General features: G+C 44.4%; 2 protein-coding genes and 1 long non-coding RNA gene across 13 annotated transcripts; 1 reads left to right on the top strand and 2 right to left on the bottom strand.

Moving 5' to 3' along the window:
• Positions 1-562: 562 nt before the first annotated feature.
• Positions 563-13823, bottom strand: rfx3 (regulatory factor X, 3 (influences HLA class II expression)). Of its 7 annotated transcripts, none has more exons than XM_019868007.1 (17): positions 13327-13823; positions 7942-8054; positions 7762-7850; positions 6504-6762; positions 5566-5640; positions 4670-4851; positions 4476-4595; positions 4270-4394; positions 4043-4158; positions 3446-3561; positions 3210-3361; positions 3023-3120; positions 2648-2797; positions 1889-2097; positions 1638-1791; positions 1272-1314; positions 563-969 (listed from the first exon to the last, which is right to left on the bottom strand). In XM_019868007.1, the coding sequence occupies exons 2-17, from the start codon at positions 8047-8049 to the stop codon at positions 617-619; spliced, it is 2349 nt and encodes a 782-aa protein (XP_019723566.1). In that variant the 5' UTR covers positions 8050-8054; positions 13327-13823; the 3' UTR covers positions 563-616. The 7 variants fall into 7 exon arrangements, with proteins under 7 accessions (XP_019723566.1, XP_019723565.1, XP_019723568.1 ...); XM_019868006.1 differs by having other exon boundaries at positions 3210-3364; XM_019868009.1 differs by lacking the exon at positions 5566-5640.
• On the top strand, positions 13214-16342 carry LOC109514705 (uncharacterized). The gene is made up of 3 exons (XR_002168040.1): positions 13214-13344; positions 15359-15475; positions 16266-16342. It is a non-coding gene; the product is annotated as an uncharacterized LOC109514705 (long non-coding RNA).
• On the bottom strand, positions 14553-25145 carry glis3 (GLIS family zinc finger 3). Of its 5 annotated transcripts, none has more exons than XM_019868002.1 (11): positions 24972-25138; positions 24048-24418; positions 23098-23239; positions 21904-23029; positions 19180-19341; positions 18985-19119; positions 17665-17803; positions 17452-17524; positions 16303-16436; positions 15348-15461; positions 14553-15277 (listed from the first exon to the last, which is right to left on the bottom strand). In XM_019868002.1, the coding sequence occupies exons 2-11, from the start codon at positions 24343-24345 to the stop codon at positions 15189-15191; spliced, it is 2412 nt and encodes an 803-aa protein (XP_019723561.1). In that variant the 5' UTR covers positions 24346-24418; positions 24972-25138; the 3' UTR covers positions 14553-15188. The 5 variants fall into 5 exon arrangements, with proteins under 5 accessions (XP_019723561.1, XP_019723562.1, XP_019723560.1 ...); XM_019868003.1 differs by having other exon boundaries at positions 18985-19095; positions 23098-23242; XM_019868001.1 differs by having other exon boundaries at positions 23098-23242.

Genomic DNA, 25145 nt, shown 5'->3' on the forward strand with positions numbered 1-25145 from the left:
AATTGGGTTTACTGGTTGAATTTCAGGATGAACCTAAAACGCACTCTTACATTTACAGCTGAAGTTAATATGGCCTCTAAACTTGTGTATGCACAAAAAAAAAGAAAGAAAAAATCCCCCCACACCATCATAATCGTGTGGGGAAAAATCCGTGAATGGACCAAAACATTTCGTGGTTGAATTACAGTTGCCATTTAAACAGTCTACTTTAAAGTGTCATCATTAGGTTGCAACCGAGATACCGGAAGAGTCACAGAAAGGCATGGATTTCAAGTCCAACATCTGTTGTGAATTCCTGAACTCGGCTCTTTGTTGGACAACCAAAAGCTGTGCAGAAAATACTGAAAACAGTTGGACTTGCATTCAAAAGGTTTCGTGAAGATTACATTCAATTCACCTGTACAGATTTTGGTGCTTTTTTTTTGAGTTCATCCTGAAGTTCCACCGGAAAGCTGATTTATGGAGTAGATTACGGCATATGTACTGGCTCAATAAACATCAGGAAACACCAAGATAACGTATTCTAGTTTAACAGGACATCATGATAGCACCATTGTGTTAGTTTTTTTTGGGTTGTACTAATTAGAAGCAACTCTATATACAGCGGGGCCGCATTTCAGCTCGTAGACATCAGTAGTAGAAAGCTGATTTTCGTTAGACCCTGCGATTCACGTGGTCCTCTTTCTCTGGCAAAATTCAGCAAAGATTCAAGGGAGGACGCAGCATTCAGAACAGACGCGGGGAAAACCGCATCGCTTCGGAATCTGACCCGGGGTGGGGGTCGGGGGGGGGGGAGAGACAGACAGATGTTGGGCTGGACCACGCCCACCACCGGGTGGGATCCGTCCTCCAGGGCGCCCACCTGGATCACTTGGATCACTTCGTGCTCCGACTTCTCACGTTTAGCCAGAGGTTCCCCGGATTCCTCGGGCTCCTCGTCTAAATCGCTGTCCATGCCGCTGGTTTCATCTGGGGAGGGGGGACAAAATGAATGTTTTCAAACCAAACAACCAACAATCACCGAGACTGAGTGCAAAGATGCCAAATTATTTTATGTTGCGACAGAGCGAGACTGTATGACTTGACTTGCTTGAAATTTAGGGACTCGACTTGAATATCTTGATGAACAACTCCCCCTTACACAGTAATTTGTGTCTACATTTGAAAATGAAGACATGCGCATAATTTTGCGATTTACTCCAACCTCAAGTCAATAGCGAGAACTCAAGATGTTAAAAAAAAAAGCAGCATCGGATGCAGGAACAACATACCTTTATCGATGTTTGTAAGCGACAGGCTGTTCAGGCTGTCAAACTGCAAATGGAAGATAAAATCAGTTTTAGCCTTCTTCCCCCAAAAATAAAAAAATAAATTGTCTGTGCTTGAGTGACACATATCCAATATAACTTTTTGCGTTCACCAAACACATAAAACAAACAGATTTTTATCCCGATTTGGATTTCCATCAAAAAAAAAAAAAATCAGATTCTGTGTGTGTGTTTTTTTTTTAATCAGTCAGCTTCTAGGATGCATGATATAGATTGGGCCACTTGAGCAAAAAAAACAAAAACAAAACAAAACACATTTTCTCCCCCCATCTGAACAATAGAATGTAAATCCAAGCAGTAATGACACACCTCGCCCATGACGCCAATAGGAGTCTCTCCCGTAGCTTGAGCCACCCGATGCTCCACCAAGTAGAACATGTACTCGTCGTAAAGCAGGCGGATCAGGTGAAAAGAACCGAAGCTCGCAGCACTTCGCAGGGTCAGGTCCCTGATGACCATCGAACTGTGACACGGAGGGAACCAAAAAAAAAAAAATTAAAAAAAAATGAACAAGTCTTCTTCTCGAGCCGATTGGGCTGCGTTTGTCTTTGTTTGGCCACCTGTAGAAGGACCACTTTAGTAGGAACTGCCGGGCCGCCTTAGGGAAGCTGGGCCGCTGCTCGTAGGGCTTCAGCACTTGAGTGACCACGTTGTCCAGCCAGGCCGCCCACTGCTCCAGAGAGCTTTGCTGCTGTAGGGTAGCCTTGAAGTCCTGCTCCAAGTGCTGAACCATGTTCTCCTCGCACTGGCACACCCACGACGCCTGCTCCTGTTCACACGACACGCCGGGAGAGGGGGGGGGGGGGGTGGGGGTGTGAATTCCCCGAGGCTCGTTTAACGAATGAAAAACTGACTCTGCGTGACATGACGCCGCGGTTGTTATAGTTCATGAAGTGAAATAACTTGCGCTAAAATTAAAAAAAATAATAATAGTTTTGTTGATGAAATAAAATAAAACCAAAAAAAATGGTTGAAAAAAAGAAAACTGAAAATACATCGTACGCTCTCAGGGTTCATCATCCAGAAGGGAGGTCAAACAGTTGTTTATGAATTTAATTTGACTTTATTACGATACGTAGTAATTTTTTTTTTAATCTTGTACTCGGCAACTACTCCATATATGAAAAAAAAAAAAACCCTAAAATGAATATTAAAACTAATAAAATCCCAAACTTAAATGAAGCATTTCTGGAAAAAAAAAAAAAAAAAAAAAGACCAAACCTGTCCTCAAAACTAACTTGAATCGAAAAAAAAAAACAAAAAGTCAAAATAAAATAAAAACTGACCATCAATGAAAACCAATCCCAAGCGGCACCGACCTGTACGTTGGCAAAGTCGACGCGGTTGAGGTCGCTCAGCATCTGGTTGATCTGCGACGTGTTCTGCAACACGGCACGTGCCGCTTGAGCCAGGTGGTTCAGAGATGTGTATCTGCGTAGTGTTTGCGCAAAGGCACTAACTGCGGCAACCTGATTGGCGGGAGGGAAAAAAAAAGAGTGAGACAGAGAGAGAGAGAGAGAGAGAGAGAGAGAGAGAGAGAGAGAGAGAGAGAGAGAGAGCAAACAAACTGGGTTGGTTATATTATACATGCACCAACCCCCCTCTGCCCCTCCCCATTCAAAAAAAAAAAAACATTTTCATTTATCATGGGCATTAGCGCCACCTACAGAATGGAAGTGGAAGTATATCAACACCTTGGTCTGGATCATCCTCTGCGGAATCGCATTCATGGCATTATTGAGCCAACTTTCCAGGCTTTTGGCAAAATTGCGAATGGCTTGAGTCAAGGCACCTGTCGAAGTCAGATGGAAACCAAAGAATCAGGACGACATTGCTGCAGATTTATCGTGTCAGGGTTCAGTCGGGTGACTTGCGGCTCACTGGGAATGGGTCTCAGGACATCAGGGATGAGGATCTCCACGAGGGCCTGGTACATCAGATGGTCGCAGGTGCTCATCCACTTGAGCACAGCTTCGTGTCTGCACAGCGCCAGCAGTTGAGACTGCGGGAGTCGGGCTTCAATCTCACTTATGCTGCTGCGCATCAGACATCAACGCTGTAAATTTTCAGCGACACTGAGAGAGATGCTTCGAATGAGACCGTCCGCGTGTCCTCACCTGTTTTCCGTGATAGTGGCGCCCTCTACAGAGTCGGGCGAAGTATAACGCCAGAATGTTTGCCAAAGCTTCTCAATGAGGCTAAACTGCAGGTTGATAACCACGTCCAGGATGGCCTGAGAACAAAATTAGACAGGAGCGATGAGTGGTGGAAAATAATTAGCAGCGATGGGCACTTGACCCTGTTTTTGCCAGTCCATCCTCCGTCCGCGACTTGGGTACACTTCTGTCATCGTCCCTCCGTCTTTATTCATATAATAATAATCCTCGTCCTTTTAAAGGGCTTCCGTCCCAGTCCGGCGAGATTGAGCGTTCGTGAAATGGGTGTATGCATTTGTTATGTTCTCCGACTGTACACTAGGCGGCAGTGTTGCTATAAAAATACTGTTGAGATGAAATAGCCTGTTTTGAAAAAAAAAAATAGTGTTTGGCTACACTCTGACCTTGTTATTTTGCCACATACTTAACAAGGTTGGGGACGATTAAAGGGATGGATGAAAACCCACCTCCGTCCTTGCTTAAGCCATCCTTTAAAAAAAAAAAAAAAAAAAGAAAAGCTTGTCGTCCTTCGTTGTGTCTGAATGAAATCCATAGTACCTCACAGTGCTCCCTGTAAAGTGATTGTAAAGCCTTGACGTCCTCCGTGCTGATGTTCTCCGGATTGCACTGCCCCAGGTCCAGCTCCACAAAGTCGGGGAGTGCCCGTGATGCATCTGTTGCCATAGTGACAGTGAAATGGCTTGCTACGGATGGCGCGGCCACGGAGAGGAGAGTTTCAAATGGTTTCGGGAATTTGGTGGATGTTGTTCGATACGGTGGCTGACCTAAAAACTGCTGGTGATGTTGACTCTGCGCGATGACGGTCTGCTCTGCCGCCCCCGGGTGGTTATGGCCCCCACTTGAGTAGTTCTCTGTGGGGCTGGTGTCAAACTTCTGCACCGGTTTGAACCTGAAATTGTGGGGACACGTCAGTTTTTAGAAATCTGGAAGCAACAAGTGCGCACAGACGGCATGCGCGGCCCTCCTTGACCTCTGTTTCTGTTGAACGGGCTGCTGTCTGAGGGCCATGTACTGCATGTCCTCCTGGAGTCTGTTGAGCGGCGAGTCGGGCTTCACACGTATACCATAATAATGATATTTGGAGTTCCCTCTGCGAGACATCCAAAGAATGTCACACGACAAGCATCGGAAATCAAAAGACCCGACGGGCCGGCGAGAGTCGACCTCGTCCCGAGGCGCCTGGTGCGGAGTCCCATGAAAATGGAGCGGATGAGTTTGCCGAAGGACGCCGCGTTGACGGGGTCCAGCTTCTGCTCCTGGCAGTGGCGCAGGTAGTGATTGTAGAGGGTGGATCGCGGTAGACTCACGCCCTCTGCTGTTTCGTAGTTGTCCAGCAGCCACTGCAGCTGCGGGGGAAGGACACGCGCAACTCATCTCAAATCTCTTTAATTGCAACCATCCGGGCTCCTCAATACATTGAAAGCAACCCGGAAGTTGTTCTCATATTACGGAGGAGGGTATCTTAATTTGAAAATACAGGTACATATTTTGCTGAGTGTCTGTTCTATATTTAGAAATGTTTGACATATTGACAACTCTTTCCAAACACACACTGCATGCATTGGACGAAAGTGACGGCCCCCATTCTTTTTATAATACCATATTTGTTATGTAATTTCAAACATTATCCTTAAAAATATATAGGTTACAAGGAATTTAATCCCCACCCTCTAAACTTGGGAGTCACCATCCATCTGACATCTTAGTCTCTCGGTCAAGATGTATCAACTTAACCAATACTTCCTTGCGAAAAAAAAAAAAAAACCTTCCTATTTGCCAGGACTTTGGTGCCATCTCGTGGCATCTTTGGCCATTACAGGAAAAAAAGCATAAAATTACGAAAAAAACTAAAACAGAGAGTAAATATCAGAACCAAGAATTCAACCGAAATGGCAGTGAGGAAAAGAGGCAAGCGGCGAACCAAAATCAAAAAATGTGGAGTTGAGAGCGTCAGGAAAGCATCGCATGCGCGCAAAAGAAAGAGAAGGAGAGAGAGAGAGAAAGCGAGCGAGTTCAGCACAGGTCAAGGCTGAAGCAGAAGGCACAGCATTGCAACTTACATGGCTGTTGAGCAGCGAGCTTCTCTGACTGGATAAACCCTCAGATTTTTGGAGCGTCTCAATCGCCATTTCAATCTGACAAAAACCACCAAGCACAGGACAACAAAATGTAAGAAGAGGGAAACCAAAATGTAAAAGACAGGAAGGTTAAAATAAACAAATGAATAAATGAATAGTCTAGGAAAGACCCCAGAGCAAGCGCCGGTACACCCAAGCAGAGCAGAACTAAAAAAGGGGCAACGCAATAAATAAGAATGTGGTGGGAAAAAATTATTTCGGTAGTTACGAAGTTGAAACAGCAAAATGTCAGAATAACATACTGCACGATTTTATTTATTTATTTTTTTAGAGTACAGCTAACAAAAATTACATTCACAAATTTTAAAAATACAGAATTTTGGATTGGAGAATTTGCCTCCTTTGAATCCTAACATACAAAATACGCTTCAACTTTTGAATCCAACGCCTGAAATGAATGAACTTTTCGAACTCATTGAGATTTGCTTTGTAAGACAGGAAATTACGCTGAAAGCGATCCAATTGGCCTGCTAATAAAAGAACGCTTGCAGACAACCTACCCTTCCAGATTCCATTGTGACAGATCCGACTATCACAATTTCCAGATGAACAATAAAAAACAAAAAAACTAAACACATGTACAAATTGCATAACCATTCATTCCTATTTTTCGAACACGCGTTTAACCTATTTGGGGTTACCGTTCGCATAATCATCACGGTAGTCGTTCTAATTGTAGACCAACTTTTTTCCTGGTGCGAAACGGTGGTCCCCAACCCTTTTTTTCCACAACCAATTCATGGTCGGATGAGTTTTCGAGGACCGGTAACTGCAAATATGCCGGGGAATATTATTCTACATGTGAAAGTGAGGAAGCCATAGGGGTGGGGTGGAGGGGGGGCACTCGTTGGGCCACTTACAGTCGCTGGGGAGGCCCGTGCAGTCTGGGCAGAAGGGTGGGCGCCGGCGTTGTCCATGAGGTAGGACCCGGAAGCGCCGCCGATGACCTGACCCCCCGGCAGTCCCATGCTCATGCCTCCGTTGCCCCCGCTGCCGTTATTGGCCATCCCATGGGAGGTGACCACCGTGGACACTTGGGACGAGCTCCCTTGCGTGTCAAAGTAGCTCCCGCCGCTGTTCTGGCTGTACAACTGTGGCTCTGAGTATGAGTAGGTTCTTCTGTTTAGGAAGACGGCTGTTATGAGTGATTTTTGGACTTTTAGGCCCAACTCTGATTGAAACTTGTAACGTGAGCTCATGCTAATTGGCAATTTTTTTAATTTGCTAATTAACTGATTATTTAATAGGATAAAAATGTGGATGATTGTTTAGTTTTACTATTTTCTTTCATTGTATTACTTACAATTGGGGCCTGACGAAAGTTTTTTTTTTTTAAGGCCAATTCCAATATTTGGCAGAATAAAAATTCAGACAACCAATTAATCAGATGTTTAAAAAAATATATCTAATGAATAAAATAACTGTTTTGGGATCTTTAATGCTTGCAACAATAAAGATATAAATTACGGGCAAAACATTTAATGGAAAATCAGCAAAAATCTGAACATTTTAACCCCGATTTTATTTTTTTGTTGAACATAATTACAATTGTCTAATGTTGCAATACGTTTCTATTATCAATCGATTAAATCGGCCGGCTGATTAATTAGTCGGGCCTTACGTTCAATAAATCAATTGATTCTTTTGATTTAATCGGCCAGAATAAAGACTGGCCGTACTTTTTTTTTTCTTTTCCTTTTTTGGGTTAAAAGTGATTTTGTGTTTCGAGCCATACTCAGCCACCAGTGGCTCTGTGCTCATGCGTGCGTGTCAATCAATAGCTGTGAGTGACGATTTGTGTGTATGGCCAGATGTGAGACTGTGCATGTGTGTGTGTGTGTGTGTGTGTGTCTGAACATGTACTAGTGGCTCGCTCTGCCTTAGCAAGCTCCTCAGGGGGAGGCCGTTAGAACCACAGCACTTAAATAAACAGGAGGCCTACTTCTGGTCATGTTCAGGTGACTGCATGCATCGGAGCACAAACGCGCTCTCGCCGCCACCGCCATGTGCTCGTGACATCGATGGCGGCACGGGAAGGGTCGAGGGGCGAGCCGACTGGCTGTTGGGAACGTAATCCTGCCCTTTGCGTGCGTGAGCGAGGGTGGAGGCCTGACTCACATGTTGCCGTTGGTGTAGACGCCACTATTTTCCTCCACGTACTGCACCTGTGCTGGGTAAACATGCTGGACCTGTTGAACTGTCTGCGTCTGGAATGCAATCGCAGAGAAAGGCAATCGAGATCCCCACGCTAACGAAAGCGGACGTCGGCGTTCGTACGCGGCCGGCGATGGCGTTAACCTGTTGCTGGACGGGCAGCTGCTGGGTGGAGCCGGCTGGCTGGACAGGCACGGTGGTCTGAATAGGGACGGTGGAGGCGGAGTCAGCACCTTCTTCTGGGGTCTGCATGGCTCCTAAAAACACACAAAAAAAAAAATCATTGTGTGGCGTAATGGCTCGAATATGTTAGTGTGTCATACATGAATATATCTCAAAGTTGGCCGTTTCAATGTGGGGGTGTGAGCACGTCTGTCTCACATGCAGAGGTTCTGGGTTTGAATCTCAGCCTTCCTGTGCCACTCCGCTTCATCTCACATTCCCCAAACAGGCATGTGAGCGTCATTGAAGACTGCACACGGGCGTTAACGAAAGTGTAAATGATTGTTTATCTACATGTGCCTGGGATTGGGTGGCAACCATTTACTACACGTGACCTTTCAAAAAAAACAAAAAAAAAACTTGGACCGGGTTTCCAAAACAGGTTTAAGTAGCTCTCTTGGCAATCGTTTGACAAGTCTGATTCCTTTTCGCCTAGTTTCACTTGTGTAATAACGGAAATGTCCTGCCACTTGCTTCTCCATATGAAATCGTATTAATATGTTCCCAACAGTCTCCTGCCTTCATTTTTATACCTTATCTCTTGTCTGCTTTGCATCTAGTCCCATGTGTCGACAGTCAGTTTGTTTGTCCAATCCTATTTCAGCGTTAATGTTTTGCCATGTAATTCTAAACTGCTAGTCGGCTCTGAGAATCAATCATGCTAACGCTGTAATTTAGTACGTTAAATTAGCTATAGGACCGTTTCTTCTCAGCGCTTCGATTTCTAATTCGGCCTTTACTACATCATCACTTTTCCATCCAGTCACCGGATGGTCAAAGCAAAACTTTTTAGCCAACTCTTACATATTTACTACTCAGCATATTTACTAATCAGCATTTCCGCTGAGTATGATGCCTTTCTTCACGTTTTTTTCTTGTAGCGTTGTTACCCCCTTGCTGGTCAAACCCCATAACAGGCTCCTCCGTCATAGTGGAATCAATGGCACCTGTTCTGCGCCGCGTGGTACGCAATGTACTGAGCAGCTCATGCATCAGCGCCACATGGTCCTGTCTCCAGGTCAGCGGCCATAAAACCGGTTAATATGTAACCGACTCCAAATAGACGTGGCTCCTCATTGCTTTGTCAAAACTGCGCGCGGACACGTTTAAAAAAAAAGACGCTCGGGTTTGAGGAATCGGCAAGATAGTTTGGGCACAAATTACGCTAACAGCATGTAAGAACACAGCTCGGTGAGCATTTGTGACCGCGGGTTCAGAATCGAGTAGTATTTTGTAGTAAGACGATGACAGAGCATTTGGCTCCTGGGGGGCTTGGGGGGGGGGGCCTCCTCCTCATCACAGTTTCCATGACCAAACCTCTCTTGGTTAATTAAGCTGGGTTTCCTTACAGGTTCCACTCTCTCCGGGGACAGTCTGCTTTCTTCTTTCAACCTTTATCTTCCGTATCACACCGGGCCTTTTTTCTCTGGGTGTCTTTTTGAGCTTTCACTGGCATTAGTAGTTCGGACGACTGACATCCAAGTTGGAAATTGAAGCCGAGTCAATCTCTGCACCGGGATGCAGAAAAAAAAAGCAGGAAAAAGAATCGCCCATTTTCTTCAGTCATGTAGCCTCAACTACTTGATAAGGACATACGGCCATGACGGAATTGCTCGAGGGCAAACATGTTGATCGAAGCAAAAGGAAAATGTCTTAACTTTGATTCAACACAAATGCAGTCAAATCAGTCTGCTATCATGGATGATGTTTATAGTTGAGAAGTCGGAATTCCAACGAATCGGAGACGTTTTCAATAAAAATGTATCCGAATGATTCATCGATTATCAGAAATAACTCGCACTTAACTTGATAATCGATTCGTTGTCAATGAATGGTTGCAACTCAAAAATAGAGTGGAACGGATTCAACAGTTTCTGTCCCATTTCTTGCTTCGATTCAGCGGACGTTGACCACCTGGCGGCCGTTTAAAAGACGTACGGCCAGACAAAACTCCGTCAGAGGTTTTAGATCATTTTAAGACAAATCAAGGCTCAAACAATGACTCGATTATTAAAATAGTTGTCTTTTAATTTGATAACCGATTCAATTTTGACACTGCTAGTTGCAAGTCTGATGCTTCACATGAATAAACGGAGATTCGGCCTTTTTTTTTTTTTTGTTTGTTTTGTAATCCCAGAAAGTCGACTCCATGGCCTACCAAATGAAAAAGAGAACCGCTGCATCACACAACTAAATTCCCGTTTTGCCTCACCCCAACCCCCTACGCGCAACGCACACACACACACACACACACACACACACACACACACACACACACACACACACACACACACACACACACACACACACACACTAAGCACACCTTCTGCCTCACTATTCAGGCACACTCCCTTGTGGCCCACTTAAACGCTGTGCTCCGCCGAGCAAGTGCAAGCCCTACAAAGACACACAGGAACAAAAGAGACAGAGGAGGGCAACATTTTTGTGCCCTGCACCCGCACGCCCAATTCAATTCCTCTTGCTAACATGACAATCACGCCAAGCGCAAGGATTCCCCCCCCCCCTGCCCCCTTTGAGAAAATGCTCGCCGATGTACTTTTTTAGCAAGTTGGCGAGACTGAGTCATGACTTTTTAAAAGTAGTTGAACAACTTTAACTCGAGGCAAGGCGGGGATCTGATGACAGCATTGCAGGGAAACAGAAGAAGGCGTGAGAAGGCAATTCATGAGAATTCAGTATTTTTTTTAAATGCTGAATAAAATTGGAATTTAATAGAGTTTTATGATAAAAGGCCCCCCCCCCTTAGAATAAGCTCACTTTTTCTCATCATATTGCAGACTACAGGGGAAAAAAAACAAACAAAACAAGCGATCCTGGTCAGTTTTATGAGAATGAAGAGCTACTTTTTCCCCTTAATATTGTAAACATTTCCCTCTAATATTACTTCATGTTTACAATCAAACAAATAGGAAACTGTTTCTTCACATTTTTTTTTTTGCTTGGCTAAACCAGACTGTTGGAACCCCCCCCCCCCCCCCCCCCCCCCCCCCCCCCCCACCCCACAAAAAAACAGTGGCCCAATGGCCACCACGTTAACTGATGCTGGCCCGACTGAATGTTAATGGATGAACAAACATGCCCTTTTTCGGGGTCTCCTGAAAAGTGATGATACTGGAAAGCGATACATAAATGAGATGAAATCAACACGTTTATGCTAAAAAAAAAAAAAAAAAAAAAAAAATGTTCAGTACAGTTTAAAAATCACATGAGCCGTATAATGGAGAGTTGGAGAGTATAGATATTTTTTTCAGCGGATGCCTTGATCCCCTGTGTGCATTTTGGTTCCTGCGACTCCACGCTACACAATTTCATCCACAGGTAAGCCCACATAATAATGATGAATTTTGTTCAGTCATCCGAAACAACAACCAAAACATCCTGACTCATGCGGTCATAAGATCAGATGTGGCTTTGAGCTCCACTTTCACTGACAACCTAACATGAGTGTCTTCTTGGGTCAAGGCAGAAAGCAAACAGAATACAAGCTGCATTCTGCTGAGCCATGAAAATGGATGGCTGCATAATTGAATTAATCATCCCCCTCTTTTAGTGATTGGAAATGCAACAGGATCCGGGCGGCAGGTGGCACGTCGCTATTCCTGCCCCGCCAGATGACAGGTAAGAGGTAACATGAGATGATAACTAGAAGTCCCCCAAATTGTGTGTGTGTGTGTGTGTGGGTGTGTGTGTGTGTGTCGTTGAACGGGGCGAAGTGGGGAAGAGGGCCAGGGGAAAGGGGGTTGCACAACCCAGTTTAGGCTGTAAATGACAACAGAACATTAAATAGGTTTGTATTATTTACTACTGTGCTACTTTAATCAAACTGCCTTGGCTTTTGTGCGGTCGCTACGACTTGCATATTGTGCAGTTCTTTTTGAGATGCGTTCAAGTACATCGAGGTGGTACCACCTGTCGCAACCAACAACCCCACCCCTGGCTCCTCCCGTCCTCTCACCTGCTCCATCTCTCAGTCTAAAACTTGACAGAAGGAAATATTTGAGTTTTACTGGCATCCTGTCATCTCGATTGTTTAATGTATGGCGGTAATCTAATAGAATGGTTCCAAATTGACCAGAATCTTCCATAAAACTCCACGTTGACATTATCAGGTATTTTGACGACAATATCACGATACAGGCAAGTACCTGATAACAAAAAAAATCAGATATACTGTCAACATATAAATTTTGCTTCCATCAGAAAATAACAGTATTAGCATTTGATGCTGGTGTACTGACAATCAATATATGTGGCGATGCTGAGAGTGTCTTCTCCAAACTGGAATGAATTGATTCCATATTGATAGCTTCTACTTCAAAGCCATATCAACATTATCCGGAAATTATTGTGAAGAATCAGACAACACAAATCGCAATTTCCCCATGAAACTATGGTCAAATCTGTCCATTGGACGTTGATGCTATGTCAATACGATACGTGGTGATATCGCTATTTTGTCATCCCCTAAATCAAACAGAATTTTTCCAAATTGAGTATAGTCCTTCACTTTAAAAGCCACACGACCATGAAACGGACAGGTGTTGCTTTTTTGTAACCTTCCTCCCCCTCCAAAAATAAAAACTTAGCCTTGCGTTATCAGCGACTTTATCAGCTTCGGAAACCACAAAGAGGGGCAGGCAGGTGGAGGAGCTAGCGACGCTATGTCGCTTTCCCAGCCCTTTAGACAAAAGGGAAAGTAAGGGCTTAGCTATTATTAGAACACGGAGAACCCCAGTTTAAAAAATACAACACTTCGCTCCGACGTGATTGTCGTAGTTTAATGGGAAATTTTGGTCACATATCTTCCCGATACAGTCATTGTGAGTGGGGTTGGGGGAGTGGCGGGGTGGGGGGAAGCGAGACACCTGCTCCAGCTGACCAGCTAGCATCAGGGAGGCGGAGGGGGCTCGCTAACCCGGAGCTAGCACCTGACTCGCGAGTTTGATTTCAACATTTCGATCCAAAACCCGTGGCCTCAAAGTACAATCGCATCGGTCGGCGGTGGCCATACGGTCTCCACGCCGCGGACCAGGGGAGCCGAGGCGGCGTTAGCACGCAAGGCTAACACGTTACAAAGAAGCAGGCTCGCTAGCAAAAACTGCTACCAGCCACACAGCCAGCGGAGCGAGCCTCCAGTGGACAAAAAAATAAATAAAAAAGAAAAAGCAAAGGGGAAAAAAAAAACAACTCCCATGCACCGCGTTCACGTCTTAAAGAAATAAGAGGAAGCATTTGAATTAGAAGGAAACTAACGAATGGGAGTAAAATCAAAGGTTGTTTGCAAACCTGCTTGTGGAGCGGCGGGTGAGTATGAGGATGGCGGAGGAGGTGGTAATGATGAAGCGAGAGCTTGTTGTTGGTGGGTTACAGTCGCCACGACTACGGTGGCTATGGCGCTGCCTCACCGGGCAACAGTTGCTAGAAAACTCCCCGCCAACTGGGAGGAGATTAGCTCTCCCTTACTTAGCGGAAATAATAATACTGTAATAACAATAACAATAATAATGAAAATACACGCCTCTTTTGTTCATTTGACACCACATACATACGTGGGCAGTGCTTTAATGTGTCGCTCAACTCCAGCAAACTGTGATTGCAGGGAAGCATCGTTTAATAGCACCAAATCAGCCATAAATAGCAACGATTATCATTGAAACGCGATTATGCATAGTTTTAAACTAAGCATTGGTGTGAAAGAAGCAATTGAACAATGATTTAGCTTGGTAGCAGGACAGATTGTGTAAAAAAGGGAAAATAAAAGGTAAAAGTGAAGGAGGGAAAAAAGTTAAAATAAGACATTTCATTTTTCAAACTTTGCTGCTGTAAATTGCGAATTTCTCCATTGTGAGAAAATAAAGGTTTTTCTTATCTTTTTTTTACCATCATATAGGGCATACAATCCATTGATAACTTGGCCAAAGTATGATAGGGCCTTAAAGTGTATTTCCAAACTTTCAGATTTTAATTGATTTGTTTCCCCCTTCACAATACAAAAAGAAAAATAAAATGACATAATTCCAAACTTGGACAAAGTGGCACATTAAAAATAACTAGTGCCACATCCAAGCGTTATTTTAATCATTCTGCTCTGAAATTGTTTGACCGGCATACACACAACACAGTTATTGAAACCTTTTTAGCCTCGTGGAAGAGAAAAATAAAGTCAATTACATGAATTGTCAACATCAATTTGATGAGACAGTTCACATTTGAACGGGCACAGCCTCAGTGTACCCAAACTTTGTAGCACTCATGTAAAAGAATGACAGTCTAAAAGAGTTAATGATTTCACTTTGATGTCATATGTGTCACTTTGAGAAAACATTTAGGTTATTTTATTCCCGTCAAATATCCAAATGTATCAAATGTAACCAGTATATAAAAGTTAAATACAACTTCAAAACATGTCAAATGAATACCTGATAGCAATGTGAGTCCAAAAACAAATAAGACCAGCATTCACACCACCTGTAATCATCATTTAATTTTTAAAGTTAAAAAAAAAAATTTTCAAGAAACCATATATAGTTTTTTTTTCAGCACAGAATACTGCAGTGAAATTATCAATCTTGTTACTATAGTGACTAATGTAAGCCTGTGGGGGAAGGTGAAAATGACGTACCAGACGTACAGACAAAAGTATTCTGCATCCAAATGCAATTAGTTCTATAGTCAGACATGACTCGCGGTGTAAATCTGCACAGATATGGCTTAGACCATGTTTTGTTCCTTTCGTGGACACATGCAAGCCGGCGCATTGAATAAAGGGCAGTTTGCGCCGTTGTAGACATGAACGCCGCCGACTTGATTTGCCATCAATCAAACCAGCTTTGCTCATTCGCCTCAAATGAGCAAGGGGCGCTGACTTTTTTCGGACAAACATAGGCTACTTTTGAATTCTTACTACATTTAGGAGTGTACATGTTACATTAAATTGGTGTTCTGATAATGAGGAACCACCTGGGCCCAAAAAGTTAATGATTCCCTGATCAAATCAATGATTTTCCAAATACTTGTGGATCAAACTCAATACTTCAATATAAAGTCACCCTCTTATTTGGAAGCAAGAGATTCTGTCAAGTCTATGTGTTCTTGACGTTGCGTCCAAAAATAGTGCAAAGGAAAGAATGCCACAGGTTGGCGTGCTGTCATTCCTCTGTTGGGTTACGGTACACTTGGCACGCATGGGCTTCCATCACGTTGAAGAAGTCACCTCCTGACGTTTGTACGTCAAACCCTGCACGTGAATTTGCACCGTTAAGACGACATGGAAAGTTGTGACGTGAACATCCACAGGCGTTCATTACCTGTGTTGCAGATCCCGCTGCCTCCAAAGGCGTCCGCTTGCCCGAGGTGACCGGACTCGGCCCGCGCTGACATCCCGTCGTAGGGAAAGAGTGCCTCCATCTGCCCTGAGAGATCTATAAGCACCCAGGTAACACGTCTTCATTCATCACACACTCAAATAGAACTCATTTCCATTTTAATTAGGGACGTTGGAATTGCTTGAAATAAATCATAAACATTAAAAACAATCGCTCCTGATGGCAGATTCACTAATCGACGTCAAATTTTGTGCATATGTCCATCATAATTTGACAGAGGAAAAAGTCTCAAGGCCCCATGCCCAAAATTGAACAGGAAGTCGGCCATTTTGGCATGAATCCGTCATTTCCGTGGCTCGTACACATCGACAAATTCCTGTGAGGGGTTTTGCCTGATTGAGCTCCTCCCAAAAGACGGGCAACATTAAGCCGCCAAGCTTTTTTGCCTATTCTGTGTAATGAGTTCACTTAAGTTTGAAGATTGAAGAATCACCATGAAAAAGGGGGTGGGAGGGTCCTTGCATAACTGCTCGCAGCTTTACTTACCCATTGTGATGCAAAGCCCTCCTTTTTCAAGCCTGTTCTTATTGCAGTGGTGCAAAATGATAATAATTATAATTTTCTTTTTTTTTTTTTACACCTTAACTGTCTAACCTGTGCTAGATGGCGGGCTATGTTATCTATTTAAAGGTACACAGAACTGAGACGCTCATTCTTAGATACTCGCCCTCCGCCTGTCTCACTTTATCAGCATCATTAAAATATGCCGCTGTGTGACAATAATCTGCTCAAAACAAATTGGCGAACCGCCACCCGCACAGTCGCTAATAAAGCTCTTCACATGCCATATTTGCCCTTTAACTTTTTCTTTGGCGCCGCACCATCGTCTTGTCTTCAAAGCCTGAGGATGTCGTTGGTGATGAGCTCCCACAAGTACCTGTGCTGTGGTCTGCTGCCGATCCGGGGGTCCGACTGGACCGCATGGATGCACCACTGGGAGGATGGGGAAGGCGTGAGAGTGCCGGGCAGGGGTCAGTGCAGAAAAGCTGGCCAGGAGGAGGATCGACGAACCTGAAATATCACAGTTATGTACGTAAATACTCAATGAATACATCCATCTGTTTTCTACGCTGCTTTTTTTCTAATATGGGTTGCAGCTGAGCGATGTGGGCCTGTCCATACTGACTTTTGTTCCTTTCTGTAGTCCATCCATCCGTGTTCCATAACGCTTTTGCTCACCCGGTACACGGGTGAGCTGCGGCCTTTCTGTACAGTGCATTTACTGTTGATGTTTCACATCAGTGAGTCACTTTGAAACTGGAGAATTTTTGTGCAGTCATGTGACTCCCTGGCTCTGTTTGATTGGTCAAATGTGTCCACTTGGCATCAAAGATTTTCTGACAATGCAGAAACTCTGGATAAGAACCAAATGGTCCCACAAAAAGAGTAAAGAAAGCAGCAACGAGGATTTTACAATTGATTTAACCTCTAAGAAGTACTTACGGCACGGGCCTCACTCTCCCACTGGAGTTTGAATGGTATTTCTTTTCCCCGTTTACATTTTATGATTCACTTATCAAATTCCTCAGCCGCTCCTCTCAGTGGCTATAGCATCCATTAACGGCGCCTACTCTCGACCAATGAGGCGAGGCGAGCTCTGCTTTTACGGGCTGATTGTCTACCCAGAATCCTGCAGTGCGGGTTCGGGGCCCACCGCTGCTTTGAGAACAATCGCAGCCAGCGAGGGGCCGCGAAGCATCTGGCCTCTCTGACACAGAAATCCTTTACTACAGCCTTCACTGCATCCATCCGTCCATCCATCCATCCATCCATCCATCCATTATCTACAGCTTATCCGCATCCTTGTTATTTGTTTAAATGTATTCTATTAGTAAGAATATAGCGTAATATTTATTCATTTTTTGATAACTCTAGTTCTGGATCTTATTACATTGTCCTGCTCCCAGTGCACTCTATTTTTATTGTCTAAAGTATTCTATTCATATTTATAATATCAAATAAATCTAGTCAGTGCATTTAATGAAAAGAAATGTCCTAAAATGTCATTTAAAGAATATGCCATTACCTGCGACTGTCTGGCAGGGTGCACATAAGAGCCGTGTGAGGATCGTGGGGGGAGTCGCCTCCCTGTGGACCAGCTAAGGGGGGGAAAAAAAAAGATGAGATACACTTTGAGTGCAGCCATCTGCAGCATAAGTCTAATGGATAGTTCATAGTGTGTAAATATCTGCCTTGAATATGTGGGGGGGAAAAAAAAACTCCCGTGTTTTTTCCATACTTGAGAATGGCTCTCGAGAGGCTGTGGAGGACGCTATCAAGTTGTCTCTCCTGGCTGGTGGAGAGAGGCTGTGGTGCAAATGGTGGATGGTTAAGCAGTCTGTCAGAGACTCTTGGGTCACATCAGATGTGGATTTCATCTGAGGAAATGACACATATTGGATATTAGCGCTCGAACATTTCTAAAAGCACTAACAGTGGATATGAATAGACTGCAAAGCACAACCCTGTTCAAATGCCAGGTTGGTGTGAAGTGAAAAAATAAACAAGACAAAGATAAATCTTTTCAAAACTTTTCCAACCGTTAATGTGGCATGCATCCCGACTGAAATTAAAAGGAAATATTTTTGAGAGGGGAAGTAAAAATAAATGACAGAGGGAATGTATGCACCCCTTGCATAACTGGGGATATGGCTTTGTTCTGAATTATCCGTTCACATTTAAACTCATGTTAAAAGATAGTCAGTATATAACCTTCCGCAATTTAAAGTAACACAAGCACATTACAGGGCTTGTACCCAAACTGCCACTGGAATATTTGTCCAAGTGAGACCATAGCTAGCTAGCTAGCTAGATAGATACATAGCTAAATACATAGCTAGCTAGATACATAGCTAGATAGATGGGTTAGTCACCAAAGAAGATATTTATTGACTTGTAGTTTGAATTGTCTGAACCTTTTATAGATAGTCAAGGGTCATATTAATGTTCCATCTGACTTTTGCTATTATGACGTCGTTTCATTGCAAAAGTTTCTAATTAAACAGGTTGTTCTGCGGGGAGCTTTATCAAACTCAGATTGCATCTACGGTGACAAAAACAGTCGTTTATGACCTGCTGGCTGTGTTAACATTTCGTAGGTGGATGTTTAAACAGAGAAGCGTTTGATATTTTCAGCAACACGAAAATGTGAAATTATTGGTTGCCAAGGTGAACTTTCTTGTGTTGGATACAGAGAGCACACTCTGCTACAACATAATTACCACAATATACTGAAATGAACTGTATTACTTTTGTTTTCCAGGTATTTACTGGATGGGAAAAGCAACTTAGATGATATGACACTTTTGTTTGGTTCATATGAGCAAAAGCATCGAGCATGTACCTGCCAGATTTGTGTTGCTGCCTTAGCGTGTCCCGGTGTATTGATTTTTCAAACAATGAATGCTTAAAGAATGTTGATATCAGTGACGATGGAGATATGACCAACATGATAACCCGAGCGCTGTCTATAGGTGAAAAACAGGCAGTTGCAAAACTCTGTGTGGACCTCTGTTTGAGGACCCCTAATGTAAACCATGGACCCTGCCAAGCTTCTAACCTTTTTCCGTAGCTGTCTCTCCGCAGTGGAATGGGACCTGACGTGCTTCCTCAAAGAGCTGGGATCAGTGTAGCGCTTTGCACAGCCTGGCACTTGGCACGCGTACGGCTTCTGAATCCACATCCCAAAATCTGACTGGAAATGTTTTTTTTTTTTTTTGAATGACACAGAACCTGTTGGAAATGCGGCACTCACTGTGTCCAGGTGGGTGCGCTGGTGCTTGGCTCTGTCGCTGGAGTTGCTAAAGGCCTTGAAGCATCCTGGATGCTGGCACAGGTACGGCTTCTCCCCCGTGTGGCTGCGCAGGTGGATCTTTAGGTTTTCCAGGCGGGAGAAAGCCTTCATGCAGCCCTTGAACTGCGAGAAAAGAAAAGAAATTAAGGGTAGGCGTGCTACTTTAATCGTGCAACGATATTTCTCCTGTATGCATTTTTTTAAAAAGATACTTTCACGGAGAACGACCTCAGCCTCTTTTGTCCTCCTTTGAGAGGGACTGAAAGCTGTGAGCGTGCTCGCTGGAACTCAACACAACACAGCCTGCTTGGCCTTGATGTGTGGGTGGACATGCAAATTATTATATTAAAAAAAACGCTTAAAAAGCTGGAATTCATGTTGACAGTTGCATGAAAACGAGCCGTAATTGCTCAAGACTATCCTTGTCATAAAGCAACACGTTTAGGAACGTGCCATCAGTATTGATTCAGCAACATCATGCAAATTTAGCACTCATCATTTCATCTTAGCGCAATCACAGTGTGAGGTGGTCAGATGTTACTAATGTTATGGGATATTTAATGTTAATTTAAAACTCCAAATGAAAACTGTCTCATTTGATCAAATGCGTGGACTTTACTATCAGTTATATCGAGCTGCCAGCAGGGGGCATTGTTGATTCACATGACGGTTTCCTGTCGAGATTTTCAGTCCCAATAGTTAGACATGATCATCTTTTACATATGCACTTCCCTGGAGATGGAAATAATTCTGTCCACAAAGAAAAAAAGTCCTACATTCAATATGGGTGTGAATTGATTGAATGGCGACCAGTCCAGGACGTACCCTGCCTGTGTAGGGCTCACGTAAACAAACATTCGCACTAACTGGCAATTTCCAGTCTATTATGAACCTCAAGTGACTTTTGGCATCTAAAGTCTACACAGAAAAGCCTGGAGCTGAAATTGGAACTGTGGCCCCAAATTGGACTCTTTCTGAGCTTCTATGGAAAAAAAGCGCCTGACCGACACAGGATGATACCAAGTATTAGTTTGTTTCTTTTGCAATGTCATGCCAACTCGCTGAGCGCATCGCTGAAATATGCGACTCAGCAAAGTTTTTCAGGTCCAAGCTCAGTTCATTTTACTCTCCGTCTTCCTGTTCGCAGGGGGGTTGGAATGTCCTCCCCGTTTAGACCCGATGAAGAAAATACACAGAGCGTGTCCTATTTTGTTATTGTGTAGATTCCTCACATACTCTCACCTCTCTGTCATTTATTATTCACAAACAGCATTCCTTCGCTCGCCACATATTTGGAAGTAATAGAGGTACTTCATTAAGAACTGCTACAGTGCAGTAGTCTTTTCTTTCATAAAAATAAATTAAAAATACTTTTCCATCACTTTCGAGTTGTAAATCGATGCTGGCACTAATTCCTGTTGTCAGACATTGCAATGAAACATTTAGAGGTGAAATGTGGGGGAAAAAAAAACATTTACAGAGCAATATATTTATAATTGTGATAATGCAAAATGAGTTATTGTCTTATGTGTCTGTAAAGTGCGTGAAAGGGTTTGTTCGAATTCTTCATAAAAAAAAAAATTAAAAAAAGCAATAAATCACTAAAAAAAACCCCAAAGATAGTGCAAACTATTATTAGTTCAATCCTTGTGTACATCAGAGTGACATTCACAAATCATAGAGCCAATCCAGGATTATCTTGACAAACACGTGATCGTTTGGCAGGCACAAGTTGAGGCTTGTTCTTTATGTTCACGGTGTAACAAGAGCAGCCACTATTGTTCCCCACTGCTTCGACTTTTCCCTACCTGCCACTCATTCCCCTACACAAACAGCTGAGCTTTTAGCCTGGTCTTGCATGACACAATCTCCCGCAAGCCTTGCCAAAAAATGTGCAAGGGAAGGCCTGAGGTCTTGATGTAATGTCGAAGAAAAAAAAATATCATCAAAGTGCAAATCAAACAGTGACAGAGACAAGCAGTAGAAATGCGACAATTTGCACCAACCCCATGGCAACAGCGACAGCTTGGAGCAAAATAAGTGAATATTTTCCTCACAAAATGCCGCCGGCCTCTATGCGCGCTGTTAATAATTGACCCGTTGATGGCGGACACATGAACCGTGTCTTGGCCAGAGTTGTGCATTACTCGTCCGCGTCCTACGTAATTTCCCAGTGGGAGTGAGTGAAAAGAAACCGGGGGCGGGGAGGGGTTGGGGGGGAATGCAGAGTGAGAGTGTTGAGAATGGGAAATATTTCATGGCACATTTAAAAAAAAAAAAATCAAGTGAAAAGTTGGCAGCATATCTGAATGAACTCACTCAGCCAGAATGGCATTCAGTCGAGTGCAACCAAGGTTGAACCATGAAGAATACAAAAAAATAAAAAGAAACCCTACAAAATAAGTGCAGTCACATTTCTGTTTGTTTGTTACTGGACAACTTTCTGGTTCCAGAAGGAGAAATTGATGTGTTTTGAATGGATGGACTATGACATTTCGATTTGGAATGCACTGCTCAATGCCTTAGTCCAGATGCATGACCACATTTTATGCTCATGGTCTGCAGCCTGGCGACCACTCATGTCGCCACATTGAAGACCCCTGTGATTGACTGTCGACGAAAATCAGATGAGATTCAGTTACCCTAATAAAGACCAGAGTTACAGAATATGCATCGGCGGATTACCATGCACTTGTTGGGCTTCTCTCCGGAATGGACCCTCATGTGGATCAGAAGCTTGTAACGGGCATTGAAAGGCTTGAGGTTCCGCGGACAGCCCGCCCAGTAGCATGTGAAGTCCTCCGCTTTCCTCTGGTCCACGTGTAGCTTTTCTATGTGCTTCGCCAGCTCGTCTTTTTGGTCATAGACTGCACTGCAGTCCGCCCACAAGCATCGGTGGGCGCCGTAGTCCTCCGTTTCTCCCTCTTCTTCCTCCAGCATCGGAATCTGGGGGAAAAAGCTGAGGCCGTGCCGGGGTGCAACCACGGGACCCTGGTTGACAATGTCTTGGGTCCTTATTTTGTGGTGAATTCTGGGAAGGTGAATGTGGCGGTGGGAGTGGTAGGGCGGTGGAGGTCCCTGTGGAATAATAGCTTCTTCAACAGGCAGTGGAACCGACTGTAGCTGCGGAGTTGGTCTGTGGTTAGTCTCCTCGCTACAGGTTTCGGAAATATTTCCCAGTGCGGCCACTTTCTGAGAATTTGGAAGGCACTGTTGTTCCACCACCATGTTAGCCATCTGACTCCCCGGAGCCCCGCCCTCTTCCAGAACCTTGCGACTGCACTCGCCCGGTGAAATCAGAGCTGGTAAAGAATCTGGCATCGCGTAGGGATGAACCTGGGGGATGTAAGAGCCCTTCACGCCCAGGAAGTGGCCATAGCCCTCGGACTGGACGGGCGAGAGAGTAGAGTGAGATGTCGGAGAGCTATTGATATAAGCCACAAGCGATGTAGGTGAGGTGCGTATGATGGAGTTGAAATCGGCGCCCATCACGTCCGACAAAGGGGACATGGAAAGAGCTCTCTTCTTTACGTTATGCTGTCTGGGGCTCCCGGCATCACCCGCGAAAAGATACGAGGGCAGGGAGGCCGACGTGCTCGTGCCGCCAGAAGCCTCTGTGCTGGACACGGTTCTGCCAAGGGGGAGGCCGAGTTGCTCACCGCTTTCGCCGGCCAGGGCGGAACACGGCGCCTGCCCCAGCGGCGGTTGGACACGGTAGCCAAAAGGCCAATCGTTTCGTCCGCTAAACACCGACTGGCTTTCGAAAAGACTGAGGGTGGTGGACGCCAGGGATTCTCTCGATAGTACCGACCTGAAGCAAAAAGTGTTGTTGTACACTTGCATGCTTCAGAAGACTGACTCGGTGACGTGGTCACCCACCTGGCATCAAGAGGCGGGTGGTAAGACGCAACAACATCGTGTTGATGACCAGGGACAACTGACATTGGTGAGCTGGTTACCGTGGGGTTCGAACCGGCAGGATGCCGGAGAACTTCAATGGCAGGTCTGGAACCGCAGCTACCTGCTGGACCAAAAAAACAAAAACGGATACAAAGTGCATATGTAAAGTCGGGTCGACACATACCAAGACCTGAGCTGAAATTGAGCATTTTGCCCACCAATAGATCAAAGCCAGCAGAGGGCCGATTGTCGGGTTTCTCGAATATTTAATCATTATCTACTGTGTGCTCTGCAGGATTACAGAGGAGCTTTAAGTGGGTTATACCCACGGATAGACCCGAATCAAACACTAGACTTTGCTTGGAGAAAGTTCACCACCAGACCTCCAAACAAATATGAATCATACGTGTTTGTTTTTAGCTACAGAATTTCCCTTGACAACCTGAGGAGGCGCATACACCTTCGGCTCTGTTAATCACTAATGAGCCGTTTGGCTCGTTCCGCCTTCCCCTCCGTGCAAACTTACTTTAGGGACCAATTTCATTCTTGGTTAATTATCAATTTAAAAAAAAAAAAAAAGAGGCCAAGAGGTTGGACGAGATGACCGCATGGGAGAGCAAGGTGAGAAGTAGGTGGCATTTTGATTACATATTTCAAATGTGTAACCCGTGAAGATTTCAAGTGAGGTGAGGCAGCTTGGGAAAAATAATGAAACAGAATTCTTATTAAACCTGCCAATGACAAAATGAAGGGTGTGGTGCGGATGTTTGTTTTAGAAAAAAGGGCGCTTTTTTTTTTTTCTGTATTCAAGATGCCCAACATGGCACACCACACAAATAACAACATCTCCATCGACGATCACGAATCCACTGCCCCAATGTGTGTGCCCACTTTAGGATTAGGATTGTTCAGCTGTGGACTGCCGTCACCTTTTTTGGAAGAGCCTCCTTGAATGGTCGCATCTTGCTGGTACAGCGATGTCGCCGGCTTGACGTCCCGCTTCCCATTTGTCAACACCTTCCTGTGGAGGCTCAGGCTCGGCAGGGTCACAGGGCCGCCGTTCTGCTTCCCGCTGCTTACTTTATTCGCACCCAAGAAGGGAAAACTGCCCCGCGGAGGGGATGCCACGGGCACCTTGACGACCTGGGACTGGTGCCCTCTTATCTTCCCCAGCGACGGGGACATGCCGCATGGCGACACCAGGAGCTGGCAACCCTTTCCACTCATGGCCGAGTGTTCAGAGGGAGCTCATATGGATCCGGCGCCTTTTAGGTTTGGCATGCTGCTTTTTGGCTCATACCTGCCAGGTGAAGAGGAAGAATGATGACACTGGAAAAAGTAATATTAAACCAGGTTGGTTGACTTTTGTACTTTGAAGATTGCAACCATTTGTGTCAAATCCATCCACACATCAAGGCTCATTTACATGTACGTACAATGACAACAGAGAAGTAGTTGCATCATCCCTTCTCGAACTGAGCCTTACCATATCGACTCATAATTGTAATTCACGGAGTCAAACCATATCGACTTGTTTCACACCCCCACATATGGAAAACCATATTGAATCACTTTTTGTGAAGAGATACTCCCCCTATATATATATATAAATATATATATATATATAGTTCATTCATATTGTAAAATGGCAACAAGAAACTCATTGCATCTTACCCATCTCGAACTGATCCATACCGTATCGTATTTTATCGTAATTCCACTGAATCGAACTATATCGAGTTGCACTGAAGCATATTTTGAATCGCATCACACCCCATGTAGAGGTGCAAACCCATTCCTTCCGGATGAGATATATTGTAGGAATAATAGCGCACAGAGAAGCGTGGACTCACTTGATGTTGTTGTTGTTGCGGCTGTTTCTCATGGTGACATGCTTCCTCCGCTCAGAGTGCAAAGTGAGCAACAACAGCACTGGTGTAACAGGCACCGTGTTGGGATGGGTGGGTGCGCAAATCTCAACGTCACTCTTCTGTTTCCAGTAACTTTTTTTTTTCTCCCCCCCATGT

Source organism: Hippocampus comes, unplaced genomic scaffold, assembly GCF_001891065.2.
Source record: "Hippocampus comes isolate QL1 unplaced genomic scaffold, H_comes_QL1_v1.1 scaffold19, whole genome shotgun sequence".
In the NCBI taxonomy this organism is placed as follows: domain Eukaryota; kingdom Metazoa; phylum Chordata; class Actinopteri; order Syngnathiformes; family Syngnathidae; genus Hippocampus; species Hippocampus comes.